Source organism: Pongo abelii, chromosome 1, assembly GCF_028885655.2.
Source record: "Pongo abelii isolate AG06213 chromosome 1, NHGRI_mPonAbe1-v2.0_pri, whole genome shotgun sequence".
Taxonomy (NCBI): Eukaryota; Metazoa; Chordata; class Mammalia; order Primates; family Hominidae; genus Pongo; species Pongo abelii.
Window position 1 is genome coordinate 52,892,585 of NC_071985.2, and position 18,516 is coordinate 52,911,100.

Consider the following 18,516-nt stretch of genomic DNA (forward strand, 5'->3'; position numbering starts at 1 on the left):
TTTAAGTAGACTATTTTACTTTAATATTATCTTATTATTTAATTCCAAACTTCTTATAGATTTAGAAGCAACAAAGAGAGTTTGAAGTTACCTGATTTCAGAGAAAATGATGTGTACAGATTTTGAATTCATCTTATATCAGCAAGTAGATCCTTGTTTTGTACCAAGAAAATAGTCGTGTTTATGCTATATTAGTTGGCATACAAAGAGTGGAATTCTTTTATTAAGAAAGACTTCTCTATATCTAATAAGCGCAAAGTATATTTCAATAAAATAAAATGTGGTAAGAGAGAGTGTATGCTTAACTAATTTGAGATGAATCTTCCTTTATTTATATCGCTTATTAGTGAACTGTCTTCTGAAAAGGAGTACCCAATCCCAGTGCCTTCTCTTGGTATCTCTTTTCCTAAAGAAAGCAGGACCCACAAGCATGGTCTTGATTATTCAGGTTTTACTTGTATTTGTGACTGAGAAATGGAAAAAAATTATAAAAGAAAAATGTTTTATAAATGTAGAGTCTTTGGAGTGTGTGTGTGTGTGTGTGTGTGAATCAATTAGTGTTCAAGAGAAGCAAGAATAGAAATGCAGTAATACATTTGGGAAAAACAGATGGATCTCTCATTGTGAAAACAAATATGTGCTAAGGAAGAGTTTTAAGTAGGTAGCAAAGTGAAGAAGTAAAAGAGATGAAAAAATCAGATGACTACAATGAACATGCTACAGAGTCACATGTTCAAATAAAACTAAATTCCCAGAGTCTTATTTTGAATTCATCAAAAGCTGGAATGATGGTTTATTGTAATGTTTATCTTCAATACACAGCAAGGCCCTGATGTAAAATAAGTGGTTTATAAGTTACATTTTGATTATTGGATGGATAAATTCACTATAGATTTGAGAGGGACTCTGGAAGTAATATACTTCAGGTAGAAGTTAATGCCAAAGGACTTGTGCATGCACTTCCTTTGCTTAGGAACTATGAATGCCATGAAGACAAATAGTTGGACCCCACACACCATTAGCCAAACATGGATCTGATGTGGGTTATTACTGTCTCGTGTTCATTAATTTCTTTCTAAAATATTCTCTTAACAGTGCCTAAAAGTAGAGATCACGCAATTGTGAAGAAAAATATGTTTTCCAAGGAGACACTTGTGGGCTCAAACCAACATTTTTTTAGTGTATAAAATTAACCCAAAATTAACTATTCTTTTTGTAAAAGAGGATTACTAAAGCACAGTTTAAACATGTATTTATGAATCATGGGATTTAAAGTTCAGAGGGCTCTTAAGAGTTCAACTCTTCTTTCTCTCACAGTATGGCAGTATCACCCTTTTAGACTTTGGACCATATGTGGTAACACTGTTCCTTGTTTCACTAATTGCAGCAGTCCTCATCAAAAGCAAATTCACTCATTTTATAAATGTTTGGAAATATCTCAAAGCAGTTATCACCTCACTATAGCTGTAGCTTCTTACTATACGTCTTATGGCATAATTTCTTAAAAGTCCGCAACTGTCTATATTCTCTCTTCTTGGCCATGATAGTTTGAAACTTTCCCTTTTAAAATGAAGTAAGTTAAGTAGAACACTCTATTCCAGATATATTTTTTGGTGGGCAAAGAGCACAGTTGAGATGAACTCTTTGGCTCTGTGTAACATCCCTCCATAATGAAACTTGAGAGTTTTTTTTTGGTAATATTCTAGCACCATCATCACTGTTGAGTCATACTGGGCCTGTTGTTAACAAAAATATTCATTTCCTTCAACTTAATTCCATTGTCAGTTGAGAGTTTCCTCACCTGGTATTAATACAAGTTACTTTTAAAGTATTTTAAAATATTCATATAATTTAAATAAATTCTGGGCATTAGTGGAGCAATCTACTTGTTTGAGAATTGCATGTTACTGAGAATTAGGAAGTCTATTATAGTCCTCACTCTGATCCAGACATGGTTTTTGATGATAGACCAATGACTTAATAAGCTACTGAACTTTTCTGGCCCTGTTTATGTCTGTTTTCAGAGTGTGTGTATTGTACGAAGTGTACTCAAAATGAACCTTGAACACAGAAAATTCTATATGTTTTTTATAATAGTTTATTTACATAAATTAGCACTCTACTTTTGGTTAAGTGGCTTTATTAAAAGAATTAATTAAAACATGTGATAAATTTATAAAGATCCAGAAAATAAAGGTAACATTACCTTCACATGAAGGCAATGGATGCCATCCAGATTCAGTGCATACAGCATCTCCTCTTTCACTGTATTCATAACCCATGTTACATGTATATTGAAATCGTTCATTCTCTTTATAAATAATCTTCTGAGATATAGGAGATCCATTTATAATATCTGGGGATTTGCATGAAATTTCTAAATAAAAGGGATTAAATTCCAAAATGTTTATTGCAAATTAAAGGACTGTGAACAGGACATAATTATACGAAAACAGAAATGCTGTTTCCATCAGGTAAATCAGTCAACTAAACAAAAGTTCTGTTTTGACTTGACTGCTTAATAAATGATTTATCTGAAGAAAGTTAAATTCTGATTAAAATTATGCTTCTAATTTTATTTAGTTTCAGGATAAATTAGCCTTCTTGAAATGAATAGTGACCAGTAACATTCATCAAGTGTATAAATAAAATTGATCGTAAATATAGTTTTATTGTGAGGTTTTCACTGAATGACCTGCAAAAAATAACACATCTTCTAGTTATTGATAAGACAGCAATTATCAACAGGACTCTTTGTCAAAGACATTGATTTAACTCATTGTCATTACATCTCTGAAAAGTAACTGACCTGTTTTTGTGTCATCACCATTTAGCCAAGATTTCCTCAGAAAAAAAAAAAAAAAAAATGGCCATCATCTTTTATACCCACTTCTCTCAAGCATTTTTACCTGGGATTGTGCCAATCATAAATAGTTTCCCAAACTCTGTTCTCCCACTTTCTAATCCATTTTCCTTGTGTATAGCTTAATGACCTCTCAGGTAGACACATCGTAACTCCACTTGAAATCCTTCATTGATTCCCAAATCAGTCTGAATAAAAGACGTGTTATTCAGCATGGTGCATGCAGCACCTCAGCACTCTGTATTGGCCCGCCTTCTATTTATCTCTGACTCATTCCCTACTTGCATCCTAGACTAAGGTGCCTAGGAACAACGGACAAGAATCAGTGGTGCTTCATGCTCCTTAAAGCCTCACTGCCCTTCCACTTCCCTTTCCCTGAACTCTGGTATGCTTTTGCTCTCATTTTCATCTACAACATCTCACTTTTTTCTTTAAGACTTAATCGTAGGCATCAGCCATTCCAGGAAGGTTTCACTAACCACAGGAATCTACTTGTAAGGTTGTAAATTCCATCCATGTACTTCTAAAGTACATAATATTTGCTATGCTGAATAAAAATATTAGATTTAACGTAAAGAACTATTGTTGTTATAAAGAGTTCTTAAGAAGAGAGATTCTTTTATCTGTATCTAACTATAAGATAGAACAGACTTTAAAAGTAAAAATAATTTAGAGATTTTTGATAATATTAAAATATAAATATGCCAGAAACTTCTGCCAAACAGTTATTGGTAAAATGAACTTGAACTATGGTACTACTAAACAAATCAACGACGATGTTTATCACAGAAGCCAAAATCTTTGATTGGTCATGATGCACAGGTTGGCAGTATTATGACTAAAAAAATCCTGGCTTACAGTTTACTATAAAACTTTTTTAAAGAGGCAACAGTTTATTTAGTGGATTCTGTTCAATTCAGCAACATTTATAGTAAACTTGCAGTACAAATATAAAACAGGTCTGCTTCCTAAAAGTGTTATTCAAAAACGAATGTCATTCTAATATATCTCTGGAAATACATAATGAATCTTTGGCTTTCAAAATTAAAAACAAATGTCTATTCCAGAAGTCTTACAGCTTGCAGCAGAAATACTTAGCATTCTCTTTCAGCCTAAGAGGCAACTACAATGGAGTTATGTTATTAAAGCATGGACTCTGGTGTCAGATAACCTACATTTAAATCCTAACTTGACTCTTTATGCCATGATAATCCAGGGCATGTGATTTAACTTCTTTGCACCAGTCTCTTCAATTATAAAATAAAAGTGATAAGAGTAAATAAATCATGGAGTTTTTTGAAAGTTAAAATGAAATGATGCATGCAAAGAACTTAGCTCAATTATAGGCAGATAGGAAGTGCTGAATAAACATTAGCTATTGTTAATATAGCTGATATTCCTTAGAATGAACGACGTTTTAAATGTATATTTATATTTAAAAAGCTAAAAATACTAAAACAGTAAGTGTATCTTACCCACACACTTTGGTTTCTCTTTACTCCAAAAACCATCATCTGAACAATGCATTTCTTTATCTCCTTCAATCTTGTAGCCTGAGTTACATACAAATTGTACTACTTGTCCAAAACGGTATTCCCGATCTGGTTCCATTGCACCACTGACAATTTTTCCGTTCTCTGGTGCTGTCACTGGTAAACACTTCACAACTGAAGAAAATAAATATAATGTTTTCTAATGGAATTTTAAAAGTTTATTGTGAAAAATATGTGTGTGTATAAAATCGTCCTCAGGATAAGATTGGAGGAAATTACTTAAATTATTTTTAGAAGCATTTGATATACCTGTTTGCTAGAGACACATGCTTCTAAGAAACAAGCAAATGAAATGTTTATTCCTAATTCTTTTCTATGGGAGTGGACAATGAAAATTACTACTTTCAATGCTAGCTTGTATTTTTGTAGTAACAAACAAGTATTTTTAAATAATTAAGAAATATAAAGCTTGAGATAATTAAATACATTTTCATTTATGCCCTAGAATAATATAACACCGCATTCCTAAAAGATGTAAAAGCAAACTTTATGACATTAACTTCAATAGAGAAATCATCCTTAATTTTCCATCCTCTTCGACCTCAGTGTTTAAAATAATTTGAGTACTTCTTTCAATTCTACTTAATATTTTCAATTTCTCTAAGGTTGTGGTCAAACTTTATTGTACTATAGAATGACTCAGGATGCTTGTTAAAATAAAAATTTTAGGGCTATCTTCCTGCATGCTCACCCCAAAGATACTGATTCAGTAGGTCATTTTTTAGTAACCAAAGATTTTAGTTTTTAACAAGCATCCCAGGTGATTTCAATGTAGATGTTCCCTAGACCATTAATCTTCTTCCTCTAATTTTCATAGATGAAAAAACCTTCCATTCTTTTCTGTAGTTGACAGAGTTTTTGAATGATTATCACATTTCTTCTGTATCTCTCTCCACTTGCTACTCACTGTGGAATTAAGAAATACTACTCTGATTGATTTCTTTTATTTCCATAATGACTAGAGATTTGGATTATTAGCTCAAAACATGAAAACAGAATCTACATTTTCTCATTTTCACTGTTTGCTTTACAGACCAGTAAGAAATAACAGAGCTCGCCCTTAGTTTATTCCTCTTTTCAGTAAAGGTAAGTCCACAGGCAACCTCCCTTGGTGGGAGGTCTCAATCACATTCTCCACTTCAGCTGTTACCATAGATCCCTGCATTTGGGTGGTTACTGGGTGAGTTCTTCTTCATTAATAAAGGCAAAATTCTGGTCTTTATTTAGCTAATGATGCTTATATGCGTTTCTAGTCATTAGAATCCAAAAGGAAATAAAAATGAGTTTTAGATTCCTTAATGTCTAATACTTCAATTATTAGATCAGATCAGGCTGCATTTGTATTTGGCTTTTGAAACACCAAGAATGTAGTAATAAAAAGACTAGATTCCCACTCTACATTGTATGAGAAACAAAAAAATTAAATAAAAATATTTAATAGAGATTTTAAGATATTTTAATGTAAGACATTTAAAAAAAATCTTAGCTATTCATTTCAATATACTTGTAAATACATTTTATGTCTACCTTCACATATAGGAATATCATTGGTCCATCCATCTGTGTCACATTCACGGTAATTAATCTCACCTAGCAATTGATACCTGAAAACCCAAAAATAACAGAACATTGAGATAATGTATGTTTATATGCAGTTTTAAACTCAATGCCATTCTGAGTGTCCAGAAATTCCATATTAAGGAAAAAGAACAGCATATGCATTTTCTTGTTTCTTGTTTGTTTTTCCTTCCTCCTTCTCTTCCTCCTTCACTCTGTTTCTGTGGATTTTTTAATGTTCTCTAGAACATTAATCTTCTTCCTCTAATTTTCATAGATGAAAAATCTCTTAACCTCTCTCTCCCTTTATCTTTCTCTCCTTCTTGGTGCATGGACTGAAAATAATCATAATCCCTGGTTCATGACAAACTTATTATTGTTTCACACAAAGTATTCTTATTTTTCATTGAATTATCTAATTAGCTAAATTCAATAATATAATAAGCTCCATGAACTATCACCAAAACAAAAGCTAAAAATATCATAGTAACCAACAATTAACCTTATGTTTCCCTCTCCTCCAGTCTTAGACCATATTTCTGTCCTCCACGATTCTGATATTTTCTGAACACCTTAGGCTTTCTACATAATAAAGATAGTGCCAGCCAAAAGTTGTTAGTGTGTGATTTACTTTCAGCACTTGCCTCCGTCTCTCCATCTCTATCCTAGAGATTTTTTCCTGAGAATACTCGGTGAATCAAATCTGCTTATCCAATCCATCTAATGTTGAACTTAAGTAATTTTAGTAACCCATCAAGCCTGCCCTTTGAATCTAAAAATGCTCTATTTGAATATGAGTTCCCTGGGACATGTGCAAAATGTGCAATCATTGCTAGAGGCTTCAGATCTATACATTTTTATCTCCTTAGCCAAGTCAAGTGCTGAACTTAAAAAGAGGGCACAAGCCTGTGATAAAAGAAATATTTCAGAGGTGAGGAAGGTAGCAAATTAAAAAATTCAGCCCCAGGATATTATAACCTATTTGGTTATGTGTGATAAGATCAGCAGTAATGATTGAAGGGCTAAAAATGTATTTGAAAAACCTCCCTCAGGTAGTGACTAAGGAGAGAATAAATTCATAAGAAATTATACTTATTTGGTATCTACAACATCTCAAGGTCTCTTCTAAGGGCTGCAGATGTGTGTCTTATTTATTTTTCCTGCCAATCCATGATGCACATAAAATGTGTTTGTTTTGTAGGAGAGGAAATGGTAGCGAAGAGATATTTTTTTAAATACCCATAAATGTTAAGTGGTAGAGTTTTGAAAGGCAGACTTACTCCAGTGACTAAGCTTTAAACTATTATATTTTATTGTTTCAAATTAAGAAAAAAAATGAGGAAAGAATAATGTTATTCCATTTGTAATATTTGTTTACATTTATATTTATGAAGTATACGCTTATAGTGATCTAATCCTGGTTTTCCCATACATAAATTTTTCTTCAAAATAATTTTTGATCTAGCAGAGAATAAGGGGGATAAAATAACACTGAGGATATACAGTGATGATTTTGGCAATGAAAACCCAGTAGTCGGGTACAAGGAACAGAGTCAACGATTCTGAAAGAGTAGTATTTTTAGTCCATGTGGTAAGAATAATTTGCAGACCTGGGACATTAAGTAACATTAGTTGTAAGTAAAACTTACAAAAAGGTGAAAGTCTTGCTTTCCTTAAATTTTATAAAACCTGTCAAAACAGTTACCATACAATATAAATTGGTTACAATTCCTATTGTTCCTGACACATTGAACTCCCATGATACTCTGCACAAAATAGAATGTCGTGAAGACTTGTTGGGTGAATACTTATATATGTGCATACTCATATTTCCCATTCTCCTATACTTATACTCTATCAGAGAAGTTATACTTCGTTTAAATTTTTCAATGTTAAGGAGATAATATGGTATCCAGATTTAATTATTTCCATCATAGTTAAATTTTCAGATATTTGTGTATTACTTTTTTAAATGCTCATAGAAAAATATGATAACCTTAAAAATATATAAAGTAGTACAGTTCCTATTTACTATCTTAATTATAAACCTCTTTTTGTATGGACTACATACCCCTCATTACATGTATACACAGCTTTTACACCATATTCAAACACATTTCCTCCTGTGAGGCTAAAAGAACCAAAGGGAGTATCTCCAGGATGTCCACAGGGCCTTTCTAAAATGAAAAAAAAAAAAGTTATGAATTAGTATGTAATAGCAAGGAAGATATTTTATGTAGGAGTGGGGGAACAAGTATATTTGATATTATATAAGAAGACAGAGTGAATATAAGGAAAATTAAATATAGCAAAGCTATTATTTCATAATTGAACTTAAACTATATTCTTGCTTTTTTAATTTTGGAGGATGACCACCCCTTTTTGAAAATGATGATGAATTGGCTGGGCACGGTGGCTCACGCCTGTAATCCCAGCACCTTGGGAGGCCGAGGTGGGTGGATCACGAGGCCAGGAGTTCAAGACCAGCCTGTCCAGCATGGTGAAACCCCATCTCTACTAAAAATACAAAAATTAGCCGGGCGTGGTGGCACGTGCCTATAGTCCCAGCTACTTGGGAAGGTGAGGCAGGAGAATTGCTTGAACCAGGGAGGCAGAGGTTGCAGTGAGCCGAGATAGCGCCACTGCACTCCAGCCAGGCGATAGAGGGAGACTCCATCTGAAAATTGTGCCACTGCACTGCAGCCTAGGTGACAGAGCCAGACTCCATCTCAAAAAAAAAAAAAAAAGATGATGTATTATCTTGTATTTGACTGGCAATAGTGATATAATTCAGCCACAGTTGCTACAATATTAAATCTTAAGTATTTTTACACCTAAAAGTTTTCATAAATTTCACAAATGTATTAAGTACTTACTCTGACATTTCCTTAATGGATTAAGAGCAACCCATTCTCCCTTCCTGCATACCATTATTATATTTCCAAGGGATCTATATCCAGGGCGGCATTTATAGATAGCCTGAGTGCCTTCTGGATATGTTTGGTCAGACCAGGAACCTGTCAGAATTTCTGTATTTCTTCTTGGAGGAAGTTCATTGCAATCTACAAACAATAAAAACAAAATAAGTGCATAAAGTATCTATTTAAATGTACAGTATATAAGTAATTGTTGCTTTTAAAAATGCCTAGACAGTCACAGGTCTATCTAAATTTCTCTCTCTCTCTCTCCTAACCCCATATCTATGGAGTAAACATACATTTCATGCATGTAGTGTAACTATACATTTCACCTTATAAAATTTGTATCTACATAATTTTATAAGAATGTTCACTGTGGAAAAACACCTAAAAAACTTTGCAGAGCAATAGATGTATTTTGTTATATTACTCTTAATTGCTGGAGAGCATTCTACTATTCTTCCATTAATTTGGGAAATATTTATTGAGCACTATTCTAAGTTATAAGGAAAAAACAATGAAGAAACAAATTATCTGTTCTCTAAGCATTTCCATTCTATTAGGGAAGCCAGTTATTAAATAAGTAATCAAAGAGATATATAATATGCATTACAGGTAGAAAAATTATATTTACAAAAATGAAGCATGATAAGTTAATACAGAATTATACAGGCACTCCAAATAAGATAGAATAGGATGGAAAAGAACAATGTTTCTACTCCAAATTGGGACAACAAATTGTGTGTGCATGTGTATGTTCAAAGGTAAGTTGTGGGAGCAAAGAGGATTAAATGAACAAAACACAAGTAGGCAGGACCTGTTTCAAGTAAATATAGGGTCTCGGGCCATTTTTTGCCTGGTTATGTTTGTCAGCTCTGGATATGGATTGAAGATCAGGCCTCTATTTAGTCTGAATGGAAGAATGGTAATGAGGTAAGAAAGAACCAAACATAAGGAGGCTATATCTAGCATGAAAAATTCTGAAACTTTGCCAAATCAGGTTGCTTTGCTAGAGTCTAGGTAGCTTCATACGGGAAGACTGACTTTCCCGTTGTCTCACAGAAAAAAAGTCTCAATAAGAAAATGGATCTGACTCAAATACACAACTAGTATTCTCATCAAAACATGCCATATTTGAAAGTCACTCTGGGTGATATTTAAGAGCAGATGTCAAAACAGCAGAAAAGCTGTATACACATATATATTATTTATATATAATAAAAGCTCTTTTTATATGTGTGTTCACTTTTCTGCTGTTTCATGTATATACGAGCATTTAAGATTATATATATATAAGAGCAGAGTCAAAACAGCAGAAAAGCAAACATATATATAAACAGCTTTTATTATATATATATATCATATGCTCACATACATAATATATATGTGTTGGCTTCTTCTATCTCAAAAGTCTAATATATGTACACACATATATAGTATATATATACACATATTTATATTTATGTATATGTGTATATGTGTATACTCTGTGTGTGTGTGTGAGTATTAGTCTTTTGAGATAGAAGAAACCAACCAGATTCTTGACTTTAAAAACCCAAGAGGGTTTAATCTTTGAGACTTTAGAAACCAGAAGTGAGACTGACTCAAACTAAAAGTGTTACCCAGGTCCCTCTGAGTTAAATTTTTGAGTGGCTCAAGAAAGAGCAAACAATCTTGTTGATGAGAGTAAGTTATATAAACTTTGGTCATTACATGTTTTTGTTTAAAAATACGATTTTGAATAAAAATTAAAAGATACACAAAGAAGCAAAACAACTGTGAACAAAAAGAGAAAATAAATATTCAGTAGAACTAGACACTCAGATTCAGATGTTAGAATTAGTGTTAAGGTCTTTATAACAGCTATTTTAGGAACATTAAAGGAACTATAGAAAATATAGAGACTAAAATTTAAAAAAGATATTCAAAATAAAATTGACTCATAATAAATCATGTGCTATCTTAAAATTGCATAAAAAATCAGAAATAACAATTTGTCAGATGGTGTTAAGAATCAAATGGACACAGCACAATACAAACTTATTAAACTTAGAGGAAGTTTAATGTAAAAATATCCAAAATGAAATATAGAAAGACAAAAGTGTATAAACAACAACAAACAAAACAGAGTATAAAAAATGTGTGGTGTAGAGTCAAGTTATAAAACATGTTTAATTGGAATTCTAACAATAGAGAAGAAAATGAACATAGGCAATATTTGAAGAAACAATAGCTCAAAGGTTTCCAAAATTGGTGAAAGAAATCAACTCACAAAATCAAAATTTCAACAAACCCCCAAAATGCTGTATACCAAGAAAACCTTTACTGATACTCTGCTGAAAACCAAAGATAAAGGCAAAATCTTAAAAGCAGATTGTATTAGTCCATTTTTGCACAGCTGTGAAGAAATACTCAAGACTGGGTAATTTATAAATAAAAGAGATATAATGGACTCACAATTCCACATGGTTGGGGAGGCCTCAGGAAAGTTACAATCATGGTGGAAGGGGAAGCAAGGACCTCTTCACATGATGGCAGGAGAGAGAAGTGCAAACAGGGGAAATGCCAGATGCTTATAAAACCATCAAACCTCATGAGAACTCACTCACTATCATGAGAACAGCATAGGAGAAACTGCCCCATGATCCAACCACATCCCACTGGGTCCCTCCCTCAACACACAGGGATTATGGTGATTACAATTTAAGATGAGATTTGGGTGGGGACACAGAGCCTAACCATATTATTCTGCCCCTTGCCTTTCCCAAATCTCATGTCCTCACATTTCAAAACACAATCATGCCTTCCCAACAGTCCCCCCAAGTCTTAACTCACTACAGCATTAACCCTAAAGTCCATGTCCAAAGTATCATCTGAGACAAGGCAAGTCCCTTCCACATATGAGCTTGTAAAATCAAAAGCAAATTAGTCATTTTCAAGATACAATGGGAATACAGGCATTGGGTAAATGCTCCCATCCCAAATGGGATGAATTGGCTAAAACAAAGGGACCAAAGGCTCCATGAAAGTCAGAAATCCAATAGGGAAGTCATTAAAACTTAAAGTTCCAAAAGAGTCCCCTTTGATTCCATGTCTCACATTCAGGTCACACTGATGCAAGAGGTGAGCTCCCACAGCCTTGAGCAGACCTGCCCCAATGGTTTTGCAAGGTATGGCCCCCTGCCCTGGCTACTTTCACTGCTGGCATTGAGTCTCTGTGGCTTTTCCAGGCACAAGGTGCAACCTGTCAGTGAATCTACCATTCTGGGGTCTGGAGGATCTGTGGCTCTCTTCTCACAGCTCCATTAGGTAGTGCCCCAGTGGAACCTCTGTGTGGGGGCTCCAATCCTACATTTCCCTTGCTCATTGCCCTAATAGAGGTTCTCCATGAGGATTCCTTCCTTGCAGCACACCTCTGCCTGGACATCTAAGCACTTCTATACATTTTCTGAATCTAGGTGGAGGTTTTGTATTCTGTGTACCCACAGGACCAACACCATGTGGAAGCTGCCAAGGCTTATGGCTTTCATCCTCTGAAGCAATGGCCCAAGCTGTATGTTGGCCCCTTTTAGACATGGCTGCAGCTGGAGCAGCCAGGATACAAGCCACCAACTCCTGAGACTGCATACAGCAGTGGGGCCCAGGCCTGCAAAACCATTTTTCCTTCCTAGGCAACTGGGCCTGTGATGGGAGAGGCTGCTTTAAAGATCACTAACATTCCCTGGAGATATTTTTCCCTTGTCATGGTGATTAACATTTGGCTCCTCATTCCTTACACAGATTTCTCCAGTGGTCTTGCTTTTGTCCCAAGAAAATTGGGGTTTCATTTCTATTGCACCATCAGGCTGCAAATTTTCCCAACTTTTATGCTCTGCTTCCCTTTTAAACATAAGTTCCAATTTCAAACCAACTTTCTTAAAGTTCAACGTTCCACAGATCTCTAGGGAAGGGGCAAAATGTTGCCAGTCTCTTTGCTAAAACACAGTTAGAGTGATCTTTGCTCCAGCTCCCAATAAGTTCCTGGTCCCCATCTGAGACCACCTCAGCCTGGACTTCATATTCCAGATCACTATTCAGCATATGCTGAATGCTTTGGTCTAAAGCATTCAACAAGTCTCTAGGAAGTTCCAAGCTTTCCCACATCTTCCTGTCTTCTTTTGAGACCTCCAAACTGTTCCAACCTCTGCCCATTACCCAGTTCCAAAGTCACTTCCACATTTTGAGGTATCTTTATAATAGTGCCCTACTACCTCAGTACCAGTTTACTGTATTAGTCCATTTTGCACTGCTATAAAGAATTACCTGAGACTGGGTAGTTCATAAAAAAGAAGTTTAAACTGATTCATACTTTCACATGGTTGGGGAGGCTTCAGGAAGCTTACAATCATGGTGGAAGGTGAAGAAGAAGAGAGGACCTTCTTCATATGGTAGCAGGAGAGAGAAGTGCAAGTTGGGGAAATGCCAGATGCTTAAACCATTAAATCTCATAGGAACTCACTCACTATCATGAGAACAGCATGGGGCAAACAACCCCCATGATCCAGTCACCTCCCACTGAATTCCTCCCTTGACATGTGATGATTATGGAGATTATAATTTAAGATGAGATTTGGATGGGGACACAGAGCCAAATCATATCACAGACAGAGGAAACACTTTTTTTCCAGGAGAATAGTAAAAATAACAGCCAAGTCTGTGGAAGTAAATCCTGAAGTCTGAATATATATGTCTTAGCATTACTAAAGTGCTGAAAATTAAAAGTCAGTAGAGAACTCTATAAATGGTGAAAATATACTTCAAAAATGAAAGCGAATAGAAACACATTTTTAAGCAAACAAAAGCAGAAAGAATTCAACAAGAGCAGACTCAACTATAGAAAAATACTAAAAAGTTCTCTGGGCTGAAGGAAACTGATCTAAAATATAAGCAAAGAAGTACAAAAAGGAATAAGCAGAACTGAAGAAAATAAATAGAATAGTAAATGAAAAAGCTATTGAAACATGATAAACATTATGCTATGTATATTTTACTCAAATAAAAAACAGTCTTGACTGTTTAAATCAATAGACCATGTTTAATAGTGTTTTTAATAAATTCAAGAGTATAATATGAAACAATAATAGCAAAAGTGTCAGGAAAAGGTAAAGAAAATAAAAGTGTTGTGATGTTTTCCCCATAGTCTTGATGTGGTAAAAATATTAATTTAGGATAAATTGTAATAATTTAAGCATGTTTTGTTGTAATTGCTAAGTTAGCCACTAAACCAATAATATTGAGATACATAAAATAACTAGTACACATGATGTAATGAGATAGTCAAGACTATTTGATTAAAATAAGAGAAGGCAGGAAAAGAAGAAAGAAAAAATGAGGCAAAAATAAATAGCAATATGCTAGACTTAAACTGAACTGTATCAGTAATTACATTAAATGTAAATGGACTCATCACCACACTTAACATACAAAGATTGTCTGACTAGATAAAAGCATAAGAGAAAACTCAAATATATGATGATTACTTTTAATAAAATTGTACATATAGAGGAGGAGGAGCCAAGATGGCTGAATAGGAAGAGCTCCAGTCTACAGCTCCCAGCGTGAGCGACGCAGAAGACAGGTGATTTCTGCATTTCCATCTGAGGTACCGTGTTCTTCTCACTAGGGAGTGCCAGACAGTGGGTGCAGGTCAGTGGGTGAGTGCACCGTGCGCCAGCCGAAGAAGGAGCGAGGCATTGCCTCACTCAGGAAGCGCAAGGGGTCAGGGAGTTCCCTTTCCAGGGGTGACAGACTGCACCTGGAAAATCAGGCCACTCCCACCTGAATACTGTGCTTTTCCGATGGGCTTAGGAAACAGTGCCCCAGGACATTATAGCCCGCACCTGGCTCAGAGGGTCCTACACCCACGCCCACGGAGTCTCGCTGATTGCTAGCACAGCAGTATGAGATCAAACAGCAAGTCAGCAACGAGGCTGGGGGAGGGGCGCCCGCCATTGCCCAGGCTCCCTTAGGTAAACAAAGCAGCCAGGAAGCTTGAACTGGGTGGAGCCCACCACAGCTCAAGGAGGCCTGCCTGCCTCTGTAGGCTCCACCTCTGGGGGCAGGGCACAGACAAACAAAAAGACAGCAGTAACCTCTGCAGACTTAAATGTCCCTGTCTGACAGCTTTGAGGAAAGCAGTGGTTCTCCCAGCAAGCAGCTGGAGATCTGAGAACGGGAAGACTGCCTCCTCAAGTGGGTCCCTGACCCCTGACCCCACACTCCTGAGCAGCCTAACTGGGAGGCACCCCCCAGCAGGGGCAGACTGACACCTCACACGGCCGGCCAGGTACTCCAACAGACCTGCAGCTGAGGGTCCGGTCTGTTAGAAGGAAAACTAACAGAAAGGACATCCACACCAAAAACCCATCCTTACATCACCATCATCAAAGACCAAAAGTAGATACAACCACAAAGATGGGGAAAAAACAGAGCAGAAAAACTGGAAACTCTAAAAAGCAGAGTACCTCTCCTCCTCCAAAGGAACGCAGTTCCTCACCAGCAACGGAACAAAGCTGGACGGAGAATGACTTTGACGAGCTGAGAGAAGAAGGCTTCAGATGATCAAATTACTCCGAGCTACGGGAGGATATTCAAACCAAAGGCAAAGAAGTTGAAAACTTTGAAAAACATTTAGAAGAATGTATAACTAGAATAACCAATACAGAGAAGTGCTTAAAGGAGCTGATGGAGCTGAAAACCAAGGCTCGAGAACTACATGAAGAATGGAGAAGCCTCAGGAGCCGATGCGATCAAATGGAAGAAAGGGTATCAGTGATGGAAGATGAAATGAATGAAATGAAGAGAGAAGGGAAGTTTAGAGAAAAAAGAATAAAAAGAAACAAGCAAAGCCTCCAAGAAATGTGGGACTATGCGAAAAGACCAAATCTACGTCGATTGGTGTACCTGAAAGTGACATGGAGAAGGGAACCAAGTTGGAAAACACTCTGCAGGATATTATCCAGGAGAACTTCCCCAATCTAGCAAGGCAGGCCAACATTCAGATTCAGGAAATACAGAGAACGCCACAAAGATACTCCTCGAGAAGAGCAACTCCAAGACACATAATTGTCAGATTCACCAAAGTTGAAATGAAGGAAAAAATGTTAAGGACAGCCAGAGAGAAAGGTCAGGTTACCATCAAAGGGAAGCCCATCAGACTAACAGCGGATCTCTTGGCAGAAACCCTACAAGCCAGAAGAGAGTGGGGGCCAATATTCAACATTCTTAAAGAAAAGAATTTTCAACCCAGAATTTCATATCCAGCCAAACTAAGCTTCATAAGTGAAGGAGAAATAAAATACTTTACAGACAAACAAATGCTGAGAGATTTTGTCACCACCAGGCCTGCCCTAAAAGAGCTCCTGAAGGAAGTGCTAAACATGGAAAGGCACAACTGGTACCAGCCACTGCAAAATCATGCCAAAATGTAAAGACCATCGAGACTAGGAAGAGACTGCATCAACTAACGAGCAAAATAACCAGCTAACATCATAATGACAGGATCAAATTCACACATAACAATATTAACTTTAAATGTAAATGGACTAAATGCTCTAATTAAAAGACACAGACTGGCAAATTGGATAAAGAGCCAAGACCCATCAGTGTGCTGTATTCAGGAAACCCATCTCACGTGCAGAGACACACATAGGCTCAAAATAAAAGGATGGAGGAAGATCTACCAAGCAAATGGAAAACAAAAAAGTCAGGGGTTGCAATCCTAGTCTCTGATAAAACAGACTTTTAACCAACAAAGATCAAAAGAGACAAAGAAGGCCATTACATAATGGTAAAGGGATTAATTCAACAAGAAGAGCTAACTATCCTAAATATATGTGCACCCAATACAGGAACACCCAGATTCATAAAGCAAGTCCTGAGTGACCTACAAAGAGACTTAGACTCCCACACATTAATAATGGGAGACTTTAACACCCCACTGTCAACATTAGACAGATCAACGAGACAGAAAGTCAACAAGGATACCCAGGAATTGAACTCAGCTCTGCACCAAGCGGACCTAATAGACATCTACAGAACTCTCCACCCCAAATCAACAGAATATACATTTTTTTCAGCACCACACCACACCTATTCCAAAATTGACCATATACTTGGAAGTAAAGCTCTCCTCAATAAATGTAAAAGAACAGAAATTATAACAAACTTTCTCTCAGATCACAGTGCAATCAAGCTAGAACTCAGGATTAAGAATCTCACTCAAAACCGCTCAACTACATGGAAACTGAACAACCTGCTCCTGAATGACTACTGGGTACATAACGAAATGAAGGCAGAAATAAAGACGTTCTTTGAAACCAACGAGAACAAAGACACAACATACCAGAATCTCTGGGATGCATTCAAAGCAGTGTGTAGAGGGAAATTTATAGCACTAAATGCCCACAAGAGAAAGCAGGAAACATCCAAAATTGACACCCTAACATCACAATTAAAAGAACTAGAAAAGCAAGAGCAAACACATTCAAAAGCTAGCAGAAGGCAAGAAATAACTAAAATCAGAGCAGAACGGAAGGAAATAGAGACACAAAAAACCCTTCAAAAAATTAATGAATCCAGGAGCTGGTTTTTTGAAAGGATCAACAAAATTGATAGACCGCTAGCAAGATTAATAAAGAAAAAAAGAGAGAAGAATCAAATAGATGCAATAAAAAATGATAAAGGGGATATCACCACCGATCCCACAGAAATACAAACTACCATCAGAGAATACTACAAACACCTCTATGCAAATAAACTAGAAAATCTAGAAGAAATGGATAAATTCCTCAACACATACACCCTTCCAAGACTAAACCAGGAAGAAGTTGAATCTCTGAATAGACCAATAACAGGAGCTGAAATTGTGGCAATAATCAATAGCTTACCAACCAAAAAAGTCCAGGGCCAGATGGGTTCACAGCCGAATTCTACCAGAGGTACAAGGAGGAGCTGGTACCATTCCTTCTGAAACTATTCCAATCAACAGAAAAAGGGGGAATCCTCCCTAACTCATTTTATGAGGCCAGCATCATCCTGATACCAAAGCCTGGCAGAGACACAACAAAAAAAGAGAATTTTAGACCAATATCCTTGATGAACATTGATGCAAAAATCCTCAATGAAATACTGGCAAACAGAATCCAGCAGCACATCAAAAAGCTTATCTACCATGATCAAGTGGGCTTCATCCCTGGGATGCAAGGCTGGTTCAATATACGCAAATCAATAAATGTAATCCAGCATATAAACAGAACCAAAGACAAAAACCACATGATTATCTCAATAGATGCAGAAAAGGCCTTTGACAAAATTCAACAACCCTTCATGCTAAAAACTCTCAATAAATTAGGAATTGATGGGACATATCTCAAAATAATAAGAGCTATCTATGACAAACCCACAACCAATATCATACTGAATGGGCAAAAACTGGAAGCATTCCCTTTGAAAACTGGCACAAGACAGGGCTGCCCTCTCTCACCACTTCTATTCAACCTAGTGTTGGAAGTTCTGGCCAGGGCAATTAGGCAGGAGAAGGAAATAAAGGGTATTCAATTAGGAAAAGAGGAAGTCAAATTGTCCC

General features: G+C 36.1%; 1 protein-coding gene across 5 annotated transcripts in view; it reads right to left on the reverse strand.

Annotated features, from left to right (window-relative positions):
• CFH (complement factor H) overlaps positions 1-18,516 on the reverse strand; it is a 110,381-nt gene that overhangs the window by 74,107 nt on the left and 17,758 nt on the right. For all 5 annotated transcript variants that reach the window (XM_063726085.1, XM_009239736.3, XM_009239745.3 and 2 more), the window contains exons 2-6: positions 8,850-9,035; positions 8,045-8,150; positions 5,944-6,020; positions 4,339-4,530; positions 2,207-2,377 (exon numbers count right to left, since the gene is read on the reverse strand). In XM_063726085.1, coding sequence (XP_063582155.1) covers positions 2,207-2,377; positions 4,339-4,530; positions 5,944-6,020; positions 8,045-8,150; positions 8,850-9,035 — 732 coding nt within the window. The remainder of the gene's footprint in view (positions 1-2,206; positions 2,378-4,338; positions 4,531-5,943; positions 6,021-8,044; positions 8,151-8,849; positions 9,036-18,516) is intronic.